This window comes from Rousettus aegyptiacus, unplaced genomic scaffold (assembly GCF_014176215.1).
Source record: "Rousettus aegyptiacus isolate mRouAeg1 unplaced genomic scaffold, mRouAeg1.p scaffold_m13_p_3, whole genome shotgun sequence".
Taxonomy (NCBI): Eukaryota; Metazoa; Chordata; class Mammalia; order Chiroptera; family Pteropodidae; genus Rousettus; species Rousettus aegyptiacus.
In genome coordinates this window covers 3,003,101-3,020,098 of record NW_023416306.1, presented here as the reverse complement: position 1 = coordinate 3,020,098, position 16,998 = coordinate 3,003,101, and the positions used below count along the sequence as shown (strand labels likewise).

Here is a 16,998-nt window from a genome sequence, read left to right as displayed (position 1 = left end):
TATGGCGTACTTGTTTTCTCGGGCCCACATGGATCGTAGCAAAGCTTGGAAACCTCTTGAGGCCTGAGCAGCACCTGCGCAGGTGTGAGCGGAGCAGGAAGGAGGGGTGTGGGTGTGTGTGTGTGTGTGTGTGCGTGCGCGCGCGTGTGCATGCGCGTGAGAGAAACGGCCGTGGGCAGCTGCCTCGGGATCAGCTCCGTGCGTCTTTGATCGTTTGCCAGAAAACGTACGAGCTTCAGTGGTGCGCGAGAGCACGTGAGAACGACGTCAGTTAAATGGGGCCTGCTGAGTACTCAAACCGAGTACCCGCGGCGGGAATCCCGCTGCGTAACTCAGACCAGCGCTCCTGCTGCGAACCGCCGGACATGCCGGGCACACACCAGACAGGATAGACGGCATGAAGCACGCGCCTCGACGTAGACGGAAACTGCTGAAACTCGAAAAGTCGTGAGCAGTCGCAGACAAAAGACGAATTGCCCTGAAAGGAGCAGTGATCCACCATCCGCTGCATCCTGGCCGGGAACGGCGACAGCGAGCAGGCCACGGAAGGCGCCTTCCACGCGCTGAAAGCGAGAGACTGCCAACCTGGAGCCCTGACCTCGGCGGAAGATGTCCTTTAAGAATGACAGTAGAGACACTCTCGGACCAGTGAAAATGGGGGGTAAGGCGTCCCCCGCAGAGCAGCGCTGAAGGCCCATTCGAAGGGCATCGGCCGGGGGGAGGCAGCTCCGAGGAGCGGCAGGAGCGAGGGGCATCGAAAAGGCAGAGCCGGGGGGAAGACTGTGACACGAAGGGCGACCTGACCCCGGCTCGGGCGCTTTTAAACCTTCGCGTCGACAGAATGGGCGAAGCCGCTCGTCTGAATGAGGCTGCAGGTTTTCTCAGCCGATGGTTCAAAAATAACCCAAAAGGGAGGAGAGAAGACCAACGGAATAGGACGGGAAAATGAAAAGCAAATAAAAAGATAATGGCTTTACACCCACGACGTAATTACATTGGATGTAAATGAACAAATGATCCATTAAAGCAAAGATTGTCAGGCTGGTCGCGAACACACCATGTTGCTTATACGTGAGAACCACAAGCTACGAGGACACAGGAAGAGGTGAGGGATGCTAAGGCAAGCTGTGCGAATGCCGATCAAAGGTAGTGGATATTCCATTTACGTCCCCCAAGCTTCACGCGGTCATCGTCCTATAGTTTTGTTTCGTTATCGACCCAACATATAAGCTGTTTTGTTCTGAACGGTCGCTTGCCTTAGCTCAGATCACCATAATGAAACACCATAGGTGGCTTTTGAGCAACAGGAATTTATTTCTCTCAGTTCTGGGGGCTGAAAAGTCCAAGATCAACGGGCCGACAAGGTAAGTTTCGTTCCGAGGCTGTTTCTCTTGGCCGTTAGGTGGCTGCCATCGCTCCGTGTGGTCACGTGACCTCTCCTTCGTGCCCGAGCGTGAAGAGAGCAAGGTCCCCGGGGCCTCTTATAATCTTATCATGGGGACTCCCCTTTGGCTGAAGTAAAGGGGTGGGCGCTAAGTGAGAGAGCGGCAGTGGCCGGACCCCGGCCAAGACTGACAGCAAGAGTTGCTGCCAAGGACTTGGACTCCCTAGTGGTGATGACGACAAGATTCTGGAAGAGCAGACCCAGTGGTGGCACCGAACTAGTAAGAGCAGGAAATGCAGTTAGTGCCACGGGCGGGCAGGAGTGGCAGCAGGGGCCTTGCCGTCCAGGGCTCTGTGCCTGTGGCTAACAGACCAGGGGTTCTTATGCGTGAGATCGATGCATAGACCAGAGAGCACCGTTTGGTTTTAACCCAAAATGGGCACCGGTGGGCTTGCAAGCCCACGGGAGTCACTTCTGCAGCCCCGGAGCTCGTGTTTGGGTGGTCGTACCTGACGTTGGTCCTCCAACCTGTGACCGAGGGCCAAGTGAAGCCCCGGAACAGCTGCCGCTGGCGCAGGCAGCAAGTCAGATGCTGTAACTCGGGGGCTTAGAAGAGATTAATGTCCCCCTCAAAGAGAGACTGTGGCATGCTGGTCTCTACCACGTCTCTGTCCAGGGCACCAGGCTGGCCCTGTAAAGCCAGGTGGTCACCACGGATGATAGCGGATGGATCAAAACGTCATCAAGTCGTAGTCCAGAACAGAGAAGTCGAGCTTCTGACAATCGATGGTGCGCTGATGAGGCGAAGGCCTTGTTCAGCGTCCGTCGGAGGCGAGGATCGACAGCAGTTTGCATTCACCTAGGAAGGGCTGAAGGTCACAGACACTCTGTTTCCCCGTATGGGGAAACGGAACCTCACGGAGGAATTTTAAAGGAGATGACTAATCGTATTAGATACATATTAGATACGCTGCAGGGGGCAGCCGCAGGAGGTGCCGATACAACATTGTAAACACCAAAGTGTCAGCGCAACCCCGATGGAGAATTATAAAAGAACAGAGTATCAGAGCAAGCCTGATGAAAAATCACGGAAGACGGGGCATCAAAGTCAGCTCGGTGTAGCTACTGACACAAATAGCTGCTGTTTATTAAGACGAGGATGACGTGTGACAACTGTAGCCCTCATTCCACGCGCACAGAGCTAAAACCCACTGCAACTCTCTCCCCGCGTACTGGCTGCTCACGTGCCTTTAAGTGTTCTGTTTTTCGATAACTGGATCGACGGTCCCTAAATTGGTGCGCTCCTTTGCATCTCGGCGTCTGCCCGCTCCCCTCACACGCATCTGGGATCACACTCTGATCCGAAGACGTTCGTCTCGTCTCCACGAACGCGATGCTGGTCCGTTACAGAGGCGACAGCCTCCCCGTGCGCCTGGTACACAGGAAGTGGCAGCCACCTGGCCCTGTGTGTGCCAGGGGAGGAAGATTTTCCCGCAGGGATGCATCCTGGGGCCTGCCCGATGAGCGATGGTGACGGATCCCGTGGCCTGAGGCATGCTGTGACTGTCCCTCTGAGGTAAAGAGCAAGTCATTGCGCCTCGTACCTCCTGCCACCGAGAAAGAAAAGGGCTTGCTTGGGTCTCTTCAGATTGGATGCTGCCGTGACCAGGAATACAGCTCTGCATATTTACTGAGAAACCCGAAGACTGCCAGTTTCCAGGGGGGTCCACGGTGGGTCCAGGCTGTGGTACAAGCTGTCCTGCCACCTGGGCATGTGACCCCGCAGACCTGGTGGAGCGAGGCTCATCCCTGTGGGTTAGGGTGCCCCGTGGAGGCACCAAAAGGCCCTAAAGAGTGGCAGCACAGCCCCCGGGGCCCCGCGGCAAGGCCACACCCCTGCCGCCGGATGCCACGCTGTCTGGAAAGCAGCCCTCAAGTGCCCGACCGTGGGACGTCAAGTGACCACACGGCCAGAGCTGGGTCCTAGGACTTGCCAGAACCCCTTAGAAGGCCCTCCCTCTGGTCCCCCGGAGATAGCTTCTGTGGGGCCTGCAGAGCCCACTGTGCCCCGAGAGGACGAGGAGGGACAGGACGTGACCCGGGTGACCCTCTTCCACAAGCCCTCCCCCCACCCCACTCGCAGCCTCCCGCAAGATCCGTAACTCAGAGCCCGCGTCTCCGCATTTAGGGGTAAAACAGCACTGGCCCCGCGGGGGCCGTGAGGCCGAGGTGACTGGGCGGGGGCCGTGGTCGCCGAGCGTGCGCCCTGCGCCCTGCGTTGACTCTTTTCACCCCTCGGCGCTCGCTTCGTCCTGCCCGGGAGGCAACGACTGTTTTGTGCTCATTTTACAAGGATCCCAGGGGGTTAAGTAACGTGTCCAAGGTCACACCCTGTCCAGCACGTGGCCGCTAGCCACACCTGGCTATTTATATTTAGTGGAAATTCAATCAAAACCACCTCCTCAGTTGCACTGGCCATGTTCCAAGTGCTCATGAGCCGCTTGCAGCTGGTGGCTACCATCCTGGCCAGCACAGAGAGAGCGTGCCGCCATTCCAGAGAGTTCTGCTGGACGGCACCGCTCCAGAGATGGGGTTTCAACTACACTTATCAAAGGCTCACTGTGCGCCGGGCACCGTGCTGAGCTCTGCCTGCATCGGCGCCTTTCACCCCCATCTCGAAAGGCTCCGAGGGCTCAGTGACTCACCCAGGGGCACCCAGGGGCGCCCGGCGCGTTGGTGCCGGAGCTACAGCTCAGCCCAAGTCCCACGCACCTGCTGCGCTCTGCGTCACTGGCGCCCGGGCTCCGCCGGTCCCGTGTCCCCAGACGACAAAACGCCTCACCCCCAGGACACGCGAGACTGCGCCCAGCAAAGCACTCTTTATTGGCTTGGCTGAGGCTCCAGACGGTGGGGGCGGGGGTTAACCTCGTCTCCCTGGGGGCGCTCCTTGCTCTGCACCCATCAGAGGACTTTCTGGGGAAGGGGATTGATGATCCCAGTCTCTATGTACTCGAAGACCGTGTACGGGTCCTGGTCCCCGTTGATGGTGATGGCCTGCTTGTAGAACGCCTCCAGCTCGGCCGAATTCCGATAGAACAGGTCCATTTTGAGCTTGACTCGCTCTTCCGTGTCTTTTGGGTTCTCCAGGAGTCGGGCCTGGATTTCCATGGTCGGAGGGGGCTTGTACATGAGGTGGTACCTGTGACAGAGGAGGGGAAGCAGGTGACCCACAGTCCAGCCCAGAGGGCAGGGGAGAAAGGGTCCTGTGTCTACTGTTAACCAAGGTGCATCGCCACCATCAGCATCAACATCACCACCATCACCACCACCACCATCAGCATCACCATCACCACCATCACCGCCATCACCGTCACCACCATCACCACCACCATCACCACCATCACCACCATCACCATCACCACCATCACCACTATCACCACCATCACCATCACCACCATCACCACCATCACCACCATCACAAGCACCATCATCACCACCACCACCATCACCGTCACCATCACCACCATCAACATCACCATCAACATCATCACCACCGTCACCACCACCATTTACATTGCGCCAGCTGTGAGGACGGCCTCGGCCGGGCACGGGAGCTACGGAGAGACGAAACGTGGTCCCTGCCAGGGAAGGGGCACGACACCCCTAGGAGGACAGAGCAGCACGGTCTGCCGAGTGCCAAGCCCCTCTCCGCCTCTGCCCTCCTGTCCTCCTCCCACACGGCGCTCGTCAAGCGTCCGCTGCGGGTCGGGGCCTGGCAGGACTCCTGCTGCCGACAGCACGGGGGACACGGATGCCAACGCTGCGTCTGTGGCGCTCGCCCTGAGATGGGGGAGGGGACGCTAGAGGTGACGGCCCCTGCCGGGAGGGACTCCAGGGGCAGGGCCCCATGAAGCCCGTCGTCCTTGGCGACGAGGCCTCGGCAAAAGGCCGTCCCGTCCCCGGCAGCCACGCTGAGGAGATCAGGGCCATAGCTCACACAAGTCCTGGTACTTCCTTCCTGCCCCTCCTCACTCCACTCCTGCGGTGGCCCTGGTTGCCGAGAAACGTCCCGGTCGCCAGGGAGGATGGAAGCTTTTACCCCTGTGTGACTGCGGGGACTTTATGTTGCATTTCAGCATGAACGCAGTGACCGCACTTGGTCGGAGTGCAGATGAAAACTCCGAATTTACCCCCTGGGACTAAGGGAAAGCTCTAAGGTGAACCGGTTCCCATGGAGACGTGTACAGCATCGCGGTGCGAGCTCAGGCCCAGCGACCCGCACAGGTGACCCCTGCCCCGCAGCCGCTTCCCACGCTGGGGTCGGAGAGGCCACCTGGGACAGAGGGCGCGGGCGCTGCAGCCATCTCTGCCCCGCCGCGGACATGCACGCTCCGATTCCTCTTCCAGGCAAAGACGGTCGACAGACGTAGCCCAAAGGAGCCGGCTGGATGGACCCCCTTTCTGGACTCTTCTGTCAGTAGTCACCAGGATCACCCCTGGAGCAGTCCCCCCGTGGCATCGGCCAGCCAGGTGGAGAGAGGCGGCTCCCCAGCAGGACCTGGCCCCGGAAGCCCGCCGACGGCCCGCCACTGGAGCCTGGCACAAACCTCTCTCCCGTGACCGGGTCGATTCTTCTCAGGGTCAGTCGCTCGAGGATGGAATCCAACGGCACATTCAGGAAAAACACCCTGAGGAGAAAGAACAAGCCCCAAGGTCGGCTGGACTCCCCGGCTGCGCCGGACTCTCGTGGCCCAGACCGAGGTCGGCAGCAGCTGTAGAAAGTGGGTGGACTCTCAGGAGCCACCTGCCAGAGGCTCGGGGGACCACGCTCGGCGCTCACCTGGGAAAGGCGCGGGCGGGGCCCCCTGCTGCGGAAGCTCCTGCACCCCTGACTCAGGGCGGCTCCCAGCCCCCATCACTCTGGGCGCGGGATTCCCGGGGAGGGACATCGTCGAGTGAGCTGCAGGGGAGCAGACGGCCAGTCCTCTGGGAGGATGGACAGGGCCCTCCTGGAGCCATATGACGAGTTAGAATCTCACCTCCACCACGGACTTGCCGGGTGACCTGGGCCACCGACACGGCCTCTCAGCTCAGACTCCTCAGCGGAGGAGCGGGGCTCGTGCCGGTGGACGGGTGTCGGTGGTTTAACGGGGCGGAGTGTGCACCCACTTAGCGGGGTCCGAGCTTCCTCGGGGCTCAAACACGTGCTGTCACATCGTTGCCGTTCTTACAGGGTGCCCTCCCGGACTTCCGGCTCCCGGCCCACAGCCCCCCCACCCCAAGTTCTCAGCCTGCTTTCACCGCGGAGCCCCGGGCCCGAGGGAGCAGGAGGTCCAAAGCCAAGAGCCTAGCCAGAAAGACACAGCTCCGGGAGCCACTCCAGCTCGGGGCTCGGCCGGGAGCGCCTGGGACACGTCTCCGGAAGCCCTGGTTTGAGTGTTGTAACCCCTTCTTTTCTGGCAAGGGAATGCTTGCTTTACACAAGACCCAAACTGAGACGCTCTCAGTTTGGTGTGATTTTGTCCCAAGACGACATTGGGCAACATATGGGGACGTTTCTGGTTGTCACGACGGGGGAGGCGGTGCTACTGGCACGTGGCGGGTAGAGGCCAGGACGTCGCTGCTGAACGCCACGCCGTGGACAGCGCAGCCCCCACCGCGAAGGATTTTCTGGCCCTTCACGCTGACTATTGTCAGCAGAGCCGGGTTTGGGACACACGGGACAGGCCGGCGAGCCGCTGCTCCCGCTGGGAGGGGCGGGGCGGGGAGACGAAGGCCTGGGTGCTCAGACCCACCCGGGCCCTGCCTTCCAGTGTTAAACCATCCTGGCGTTTGTTTTTAAAATAACTGCCGGAATATTCCATCGCTCGTTACGGTTTCCTCGCTCACTCTCTAGTGAATCCGTACGCACGTCGCGCCTGCCGCGTGCCGGGCACTGCACTGAGCCCCCACCCGTGTTTACCGGCCCCTCGCCCGGGACTGAGACGCGACACTGGTAACAGACTCGCCCTCGCCGGCATCGGGGCTGGATGACTGATGTGCGCAACTCCCACTGGGGACAGGGTCAGCGGCAACGCACACCCCCTGTGCACCCGAAGTGCGTAAACGCCGGCCAAGGCTGCTTTCCGCGTAGGATAAGTGCGCGAACCCGCGACTTCCCTCAGGATGGGAGCCTTTCAGGGCGGGTCCGCTCCTCCTCCAACCCAGTGAACAAAGACACCCCCCACCGTCGTCCTAGGGACCCCCCCGAAGTGTCGAGCAGGCTGTCGAGAGGCCGCGCTTTGGCGGGTCCAACGGGACGCTGGCCCCCGCATCGTCTCTCGGGCCCGGGCGCCACCTGCTAAGGCAAGGCCCGACCCTCGCCAGTATCCGGACACCCAGCCAGTACTCAGGAAACACTTGTGGAAGAACGAAAAAAATGAACCTGCGGTCCGCGGTTCTAGAGGGCCAGTTAAACTCTCCACCCACCGCCCAATTTTCTTCCTTCTCGGCCAAAAGCCGGACTAGCTGCCGGAGCCGAGAATGCTTCCTACGTGCCAGGCCCGGGGGAGACGCACACGTCCCCCTGGTTCCCAGGAGCCACCTGCATCAGAATCCCGTGGGCAGCCGGTGACCGTGCAGGGTGCCGACACTCCTTGCCCAGAAACGCTGAGTCTGCAGGTGCAGGAGGTGGCCCAGTGTGCCCCTACTCCTGGGACCCGCCACCTCGGAGAATGTCTGGGCCCGGGACTCTGAATCAGGCACCCCTGCGGGTCCCACGACCCCTGGAAATCAGATACCAACTGCTCACTGCAAATGTTTTGGGGGAGAGGGGAAAGATGGGTCCGTGCCTTTCATTATCCTCAGAGGGCCCCAGCTCTCAAAGATGGTTATGAGCCACCGGTCTGAGCTCAAACCTCGTGTTTTACAGGGACACAAAGGACGCAGCCGCGGCCAACTGTGAGGCGGGGGCACCGCGGGGCTGTCCCGGCCGCTACGCGCTGCCCCCACATCTGCTGCGTCCCTCGGTTCAGCCGTGTCCGCTGCTGCTCGGCCCCCCTGGGCCCCTCTCATCCCTGTGACTCATCTGGAGGAAACTCGCGCCAAGGCTGTAGGCCTGGGCCTCCGAGAGGCCCACAGGGGCCCCTCGGAGGCCCAGCTCTTCCTGCCGCAGGAATCAGGAATCGGGTCCAGATGCAGACGGGTCCAGGAAGGGCAGAGGAGAGGCTGTCCGTGGCTTGCCAGAGAGGAAGGAGCTTTGTTTGTGCTGGGGGTGCACCCAGAGAAAGCCTGCCTGAGAGTCAGCCAACCCGAGAGAGCAGACAGATGCCGAGACACACTGGGGCCCTGGAGCAAGCCACGCCTGAAGCCGGGCCCAGCCTCTGGAAGCCCCTCGCTAGGACCCTCCACGGAGTGAGCGCAGTGGTCCCCCGGTAGCCTGGGGGGCCCGGAGCCCCGAGAACCCACCTCACGCTGCACATGTTCTCGACAATGACTTGTGTTCGCAACATGCCACCAAGTAACAGTCTCCAAAGAAGATGCGTGAGATGGGGGAGTCGGAACTCGGGGGGCACAGGTGTTGCAGCGTGTTTTTATCCCTTACGCTTCAAACACGCTGGGCCCCCCACTGCGCCCCCGGAACTTGCGGAGCCCCACAGCAATACCGAAACGTGGCTGTCGCCGCGGCCGGTGGCTGGCGGTGCCACTCCGGATGCCAGAAGAAAGGAAACCCCCGACAACGGACGCTGCTTCACAAACAAGCAAGCCCCGGCCGAAAGATTTTTAACCCGGCAGATCAGGCCCCCTTGTCGCCACTCGAGCGGAGCTCGTGAGGACGCCAGATGGGCGCCTGAGGCACGGCCCTGGGGGCAGCCTTGCGGGGGACGGGCTGAGCCTGCACCCCGGATGCACCTGACCCACCCGGCGCGCCGTGCCACGGCGCAGGCAAGCGACGGCCTGGCGGCGGTGCCGCGGGGACACGCGGCCGGGAGCCGGCCCCCACCCGCCCGGCGTCATTGCCGCTCGTGTACCGCGCCACGGCCAGGGAAGGGACGGACGCCCCCGGCCAGGCACGCTGGGCAGAGGCACCGCGGGGCACGGGCCCCCCGAGGGCGAGGGGGCGCCTGCCTTTGGGACTTCGGGCTGGCGGGTCCCTCACTACTCAGGGGGTCCGGGCCCGGCAGCGTGGCCCTGCCCCGGAGCCCTGCCACCCCCACCCACTGAATCCGAGTCTACGCTCGACAAGACTCGCCGTGATGTGTACGCTCCTCACGGTGGAGACTGGTGCCGCTCTGGTCCCGAGTGGCCAGGATGTGTCTGATGTCGGGAATCCCCTGGAGGGCTTCTCTAAAATGCAGATTCCCCGGCACCGTGTCAGAGCCACTCGACTGTGACCTCCAGCGGAGGGGCTGGGAGACCCTCATTTGTAAACCAGCAGCTCGGGCCGGTCGGAGGAGCGTGGCTCTAATCCACGGACTCATCCTCAGACCATTGGGCGAGCCTTGAGAATTCTGAGGCCCGGGCCCCACCGTGAGAGGTGCTGATATGATGGCCCGAGGTGAGGCCCGGGCATGGAGATTTCTAAGTTTCCTGAGCAATCGTAGCATCCAGCCAAGGTTGAGAACAACCGCTCTCATCCAATCTGCTCAGTGTACGAGATGGGGAGACTGAGTCCCAGGGTGGCCAGGGCTCACGCTGTCACTCGGGGCATTGCTGCCAGATGCCCAGTGACATCTGGGATCTCTCCACTCACCCTCATCTGCCCCTCTGGCCACACTGCCCGGGGCTCTGTTTGGGAAGGCCACACTGCCTTCTGCCCCAAAGACCTCGAAGCTCGCCCCTGCTCCAGAGATAAACGCACGGGCAAGTGAGGGACAGAACGTCCTCTGGGCCCAAGGATAGACTTGACGAATTACGAGATACGACATACAAGAAGTGACTTTAAACACAGCATCCGGTCCAGCCCTCGTTCGCCTCCTGATCGCGACACAAGCCGCCGCTGTGTGCGAGACTCCATGCAGAGCACCGCGGGGTCACGCCCACGAGGCGCCGCGTCACGCCCACTGGGGTGGCTGTTACCAAAACACCAGCAACTAATGAGTGTCGGCAGAGGTGTGGAGGAAGAGGGACCCCTGGGAAGGTAAAATGGCGCAGCTGCCGTGGAATGTGGTACGGCGGTTCCCCAGAACTGAAACAGAGAACTCCCGCGCGACCCGCGGTCCCATTGCTGGGCAGGCGCCCAACGACGTGAATGCAGGGGCCGAGACGGGTCGGCGCACACCAGCCTCCGCTGCGGCGTTGTTCCCAGTAGCCGACGACCCAAATAGAAGTGACCCGAACGTCCACCGATGGATGGAGTGAATGGACAGACAAAATGTGGCGCGCGTAAGATGAAATTTTCTTCCTCCTTAGAAAGAAGTGAGGTCTTGACACCTGCTACAACACGAATGAACCTTGAGGACATTATGCTACGTGAAATAAACCAGGCCCAAAATGACAAATACTGCGCGATTCCACTTCCGTAAGGTATCCCGGGCGGTCCGATCCATGGAGGCAGGAAGCAGAAGGCTGGGTGGGGGTGGGGCGGGTGTGTAGTGGGGACAGAGATTCAGTGTGGGGAGGTGAGAAAGTTCCGGAGATCGATGGGGGGGGGGGTGTCTGCCCAACGTGAATGCACTGAGCGCCACAGAACTGCACACTTCAAAATGGTTAAAACAGGAAACTTCGTGTTCTGCGTATTCACACACACACACACAGACACGCACACACACACACACACACAGCACCGTGATGTAGTTACCAGACATTATGGTGAAGGTAGGAGGGAGGGGTGGTTCTCAGGCCTTGGAGAAGTTCATAATTTCATAAGATTATTAATATACACAGATATACAATATGTCAACAGATGTAAAAAAAAAAAAAAGCATTTGACAAAAATCTTACATCGATTCCCGATGAACACTCTCAGCAAACTAGAAAGACAAAGGAACGCCCTCAGAACGGTGACGGGCATTTACCAAAAGCCACGGCTGACGGCGCACTGACCCCACGTTTTCCCTCTGAGACTGGGAACGAGGCGAGGACGTTCACCCTCGCCCGTCCCGTCCATCATCGCGACAGAAGTCTCGGGTAGCGCAGTGAGACAGGAAAAGGAAACGAAAGGCAGACGACGGAAAAGGGAAAAATAAACTGTCTGCATTTGCAGATGGCGGGATCGTCTAAATAAAAGTCCCGAAGAATCTTCAAAAAAAGGCACTAGAATAAGTAAGTTTAGTGAATTCAAAGATACATCGACATACAAACAGCAAACTGACCTTCTAGATACCAGCAATAAGCGATTGGAAATTTAAAGGCGCCACCTGTAATAGTATAGAGATGAAATGCTAGGTATAAAGGTAACGCGGCACGTGCAAGGTCTGTATGTCGGAGACCACAGAATGTCCACGTAAGGTACCAAACCCGAACGGACGGGGAGCTGTGCCACGGTCAGGGGCTCGGAGGCCCAGCACTGTTGAAACGCCGGTCCTCCGCGAACACGTCCTTGGGTTCGACGCAATCCAACGAGGCTTTTTGAAGATTCTAGACGCGTTAATTCTAAAATTTCTGTGGAGGTGCTTCTGGAAGGGAATTGGAATTGTGAAAACAATGTTGAAAAAGAAGAACAAATTGATAGCGAGGCTGACCCCGGAGTTACAGTCAGCGAGGCGCCGCGAGTGTTCGTGACAGGACAGACGCGCGGATTAACGGAACGGGAGAGACGGTCCAGAGACAGACTCGTGGGATGTGGCCCGTTACTTTGCGACAAAGCTGCCAATGCGATTCAGTGGAAAAAGAATATTTTTTCTCACCCAATAGTGAAATGATGATGATGATGATGATGACGATGATAATCTTGACCCATACCTCACACCACATAAAAAATTTAAATCCAAATGGATTGTAGACCAAAGTATAGAACTTAAAACCATCGAACTTCTAGAAGAAACTGTGAGTGGCTTCGGATTAAAGATTTCCTAGCTATAATACCAAAATCATGACCATCAAACAATACATTGACAAATTAGATTTCATTAAAAGTCAACTAAGATCCTCTGCTCTTCAAAAGGCATTAAGAAAATGAAAGATTTGCCAAAGACCAGGAGAAAACAGTTGCGAAACGCACATCTAATGAAGGACTTCTATGCAGATATGTGCACTGATATCCGGTTACATCCAGAAGTGTGAGCTGTAGGTACGAGAAACAGCCCCCACGTGCAACACTCTATACAAAGCACCGGGGGCCACGACAGTGAGATACCGCTTCGCGCCCACCGGGGGACACGCGTGGACCCCTCGCCTCCTTAGTATTCAGACAGGGGGAGTCCGGTCTAGGAAAACAGTTTCCTGGAAGAGGCTCACACCGCCTGCTGCTTCCCGGTTTCTTCAGAGGCTGCGGTGCGCCCGCGGGGGGCCGCGGGGGGCTCTCGGCGAAGACTCGGCCTCTGGCCCTCGGAGCCCCGCTGGGGGCCGGAACACACGCTCGGTGCGCACTTCCAGAGGGGCTGCGGGGGGGCCTGGCTCTCGCATGCTCCCGGGGTCTTCTCTCAAGGGGGACTTCACAGTGACCATCACGAAACAGGGAGCCGCAGAGCATGGAGCGCCATCGAGAAAACCGCGAAATGGCGCCACGCACACACACGCAGAGGGGCCCGAGTGCGTCTCACCAAAACGCGTGTCCGTGACGCGCCAGAGAAGCCACGTGACGCAGACACCGCTGCCAACCCTGTCCCCGTCCAGCGCGGCCCGTGGGGCGCGCGCACGGCACAGGGCGGAGCCGCTTGGCCTGGCCGGGGCAAGGCCTCGGCGGCAGCGGGGAGCCACCAAGCCGCTGGAGGACGCGCGCGCATCGGGTCGGGCCGGGCAGGATGGAAGGGGCGTGGGAACTATGCAGAGACGATCGCAGGTAAGGAGCAAAGACCGAGTCGCCTGCAGAAGGATTTGCAGCTTCGAGCCCCCTGGGCGCGGCCGAGGACAGGCCGGGCCGCCTCGCCTGGCGCGGGGCACGTGCTGAGGCCGTGGCTGCTGCCGGCTCCTCGGGAGGCCTAATTCCATCCCAGACAGAGGCCCCTGGTCCCCCCCGCAGGCCACACACCCGCGCCGCAGGCCCATGCACTGGGGTCGCTGCGTGGGAGAGAGCTCGGACCGAGGGCTCCCTGGAGGGTGGACAAGGCCCTGGCCAGAATTTTAAAATTTTTACTATGTACATGTTTTCACTCTAACAAGAGTCCAATCTGAAAGCTAAAGGCCAAACGTCTTAACCGCATGTTCCAGCCTTTTCCAGCCTCGCGCCCCCTGCCCTCAGGCAGCAGCAGCTGCCGTGTCCGTCAGGCCCGCCCCCCGCCCCCCACGCGGTGAGAAAGGGGGCTCCCGCTGGCGCGTTCTTGCTTAAAACTGTGTGTAATCAATAGCGGCAAATCTACCCTGGCTGTGCCTGACATCCCTCCGGGGGCGAGAAGAGCACTCTGTGACTGTCGCTAATTGGTGACTTAGCGAGCACTCCTGGCCACTCACCCCACACGGCAGCAAAATGCAGCCGTCTGGTTTCAGGGGAAGGACCCGGGGATCACATGCCTGCATAATCAGTCTCCGTTTTTTAAGTCGTCTTAAAATCTCTGCTTCCTTTACCGCTGGGAAGAAAGAGAATAATCCCTCTGTGCAAGGCCAGCCAGGCACTCCCTCGTGAGAAACCGAGAAACGCAAATTGTTGGAAGCCAGAAAGTTCTGCAAACTTTTCCCAAAGAGAAAGGCGAATGCGTCTGAAGCAAAAATGGCAGGAGACAGTGGGCAGCTGTCGGAGCCGCAGCACAAGCTGGCCAGTCTGCGCCGGGTCACCATCTACACGGGGGGTGGCAGGAGACAGTGGGCAGCTGTCGGAGCCGCAGCACGAGCCTGGCCAGTCTGCGCCGGGTCACCATCTACACGGGTGGCTCTCGGCCTGGACGTGTGGGGACCCGGCGCACTCTGAGACTCGGGCCAGGTCTAGCCCTGTGTCCCGGCTCTCGCCAACACGGCCCGCGCCTCCACGCCTGTCATGCCCGCGCACACTCGGCAAGGCAGCCATCGGCACAGGGCACTCACCTTGGGGGGGGCACGTGGCTCTTGGGGCCCACCCGGCATCTGCCCTCGTCACTCCCTTTGCCCTTGGGCACCCTTCAGCTGCACGTCTGTGTTTGGGGGGGCCTGGCTCCCCACCCAGCCGGCCTCCCGTGTGATAACGGCAGGAAGTCCCTGCACCTCCCTGGAAACCCACTGTCTCTCCTGAGCACTGGCCAGAAGCCGCACTCACCTCCCTCGCGCTCAGAGCACCCCTAACCTGCCGGCACAGGCGCCCCGACCATGGGAACTCCGACTGTCACAGATCAGCGGTGAAGTTCAGACCCACTGGTCTGCAACAGCCCCAGAGAAGCATCTGGGCTGGTGGACACACGGTCAGTGCCTCCTGCTGCAGGGACACCGAGGGGCTCCATGGGGTCCTCCTTCAAGGAAGAATTTGGGGCTCAGGGGTAAGGAGCATCAACTGACAGCCTCCAGCTCTATCTTCAGAGACTCGAATCCTCTGTTGCTGATGTTTTAATTTACTGAGATACAAATCACCTCTTAAAAGTGCACGGTGCAGTAATTTTTAGTATATTTACAGGATCCAAGTTTCCATGGCCCCCAAAGCCTGAACGCACGGGCAGCCCCTCCCCACGCCCCCGCTCCCAGGCCCCGGCGGCCGCCAATCCACGTTCCGTCTCTGCGGATCTGCCTGTTCTGGACATTGCCTGTTCTGTGGCCCGCCACGTCTCCAGGTAGGAGAAGGGGAAGACGGGAGAACCTCACGAGGCGATTTTAAGGGCCAAACACTCCACGATGGACCTTGGGGCGGGTCGGTCTCCGTGAGCGCGGGAGCCGACTCCTGACCTATTTCTACACACACAATGCGTGTCCTGCTGGTCCCGCTTCCCCGGCGAGGCCCGACTGATAACACAGGGGCAGAGACAGGGTTCGAACGCGGGCTGCTGGCCCCAGGGTCCTGCGGGCCGAGCGCAGCACGGCTCTGAGAACCTGGGAGGAGCGGGCGCAGGGAAGGAAGGCGGGCGTGGCGCCCCCGGCTCAGCACCGACCGCCCAGCCCGGATGCGGGCTTCAGCGGCGGCTCCTTGGGGCGGCCGCTCAGAGTCCCAGGTCCAGAGCCAGCCGCAGGCACCGTCTTCTTTCTCCACTAAGCCGACCAGCCGAAGGGGCGTCACGGCGGGAGAGGGTGCGGGCGCCTCTGCCCCCGCCCGCCCTGCCGCGGGCCAGCCTCCACGGGGATGCGCGCCGCGGGAACATCTGCCCCTGGCGTCACCTAAGATGTCCCAGCGAGCGTCAGAACCCCGTGCTGGACTTTCCCACTCCAGTTTTTCAAGGTGCTGAGAGAAGCTTCTATTTTACCCTTTGCCGCCGCCGGAGTTTTCCTCCACGAATCTCTCCAAAAGCGCGCCGCGCCCTGGCCTCTCATTAACTGCACCACCGCCATCGTCACCGTCACCGCAGACCTTTGCACACTTACTGCACGCCAGGCGCCTGCACTGCGCGTATTACACACGCGTGTGGGCCCGTTTAACCCTCACGAGAAGCGCATGACCTGGGTCCCGTGGTCAGGCCCACATTGAGGATGGAGAAGCAAGCTCAGGGCCCCGAGGTGAAGGCCCCAGGCTGGGCTCCCGGCCCGGGGACTCTGGGTGCTCCCTGGCTGCCTTCTGCGCCCCACATAAAAATAAGTTTGCCTCATCCCCTGCAGTTCAGAGCACCCCTGAAGCCTCTGTGCGGACGAGCAAATGGAAAGTGAACCCTAAAGCGATTTAGGGGAGAGTTGGTGGGGCGAGAGTGGGGTTGACACCGGGTGGGCACCCCGAACCACAAGGCTCGCCTGGCCGCCCCCCAGACCCTCGCAGGCCAAAGCCGCCCCCTCATCTGTGTCCTCCGTCACCTCGGGGACACCCGGCTGCCCCTGGGGTGGGACCCCCTCCTCAGTGTGCCTCCCCAGGGACTTCATGCACAGCTGCCCCTCGGAGTTAAAGATAAATCACCTGGATTCCAAAAGATCCTTCACCCCGGGTAGCAGCAGCTGCCCGGCCTGAGGACTCTGCCATCGTGTTTGTTAAACCCACACTTTAATTACGCCGAAACTGTGTTAAATCCTTGCATAAATACCACTGGGGCACCTTCCAAGGGCTCCGCGAGGCCAGGCTGCCAGATCTCGGTGAGAAGGGAAGAGGAGACAGACAGACAGACACTTGCAGAAAGGAGGGATACTGTTTTCAAACTAAAAAGGCGAGGTTGGCCTTTGTCAGATCATCCACGCGTCAAAGGAGAGCGGCCCCTCCCGTTTTACAGACTGAAGGGGGGGCCGCCCTCAGCCCTCCAATCCAATAGGTTTCACTTCTCGAAAAACCTAAATCTAATTAAACATTAATAACCAGCGGTATTAATTAAGGGGGAAAAGTCCATCAAGAGGACCCCAATATGTTTACAGTGTCCCCGGGAAACTGGGAAAATTCACAATCAACTGTGTAAATGTTCTAAAAGCGCGTCCTGAATATTTTATGAATATTTGTCATAAAACAGAAATAA

General features: G+C 59.8%; 1 protein-coding gene across 6 annotated transcripts in view; it reads right to left on the bottom strand.

The window, feature by feature from the left end:
• Positions 1–2,492: 2,492 nt before the first annotated feature.
• The window catches only part of AK8 (adenylate kinase 8), a 99,132-nt gene continuing 84,626 nt past the window's right edge, over positions 2,493–16,998 (bottom strand). For 5 of the 6 annotated variants that reach the window (XM_016133892.2, XM_016133893.2, XM_036239142.1 and 2 more), the window contains 2 exons: positions 5,992–6,072; positions 2,493–4,583 (listed from right to left, as the gene is read on the bottom strand). In XM_016133892.2, coding sequence (XP_015989378.2) covers positions 4,346–4,583; positions 5,992–6,072 — 319 coding nt within the window. In that variant the 3' untranslated portion in view covers positions 2,493–4,345. The remainder of the gene's footprint in view (positions 4,584–5,991; positions 6,073–16,998) is intronic. The other variant, XM_016133896.2, reaches the window with a different exon arrangement.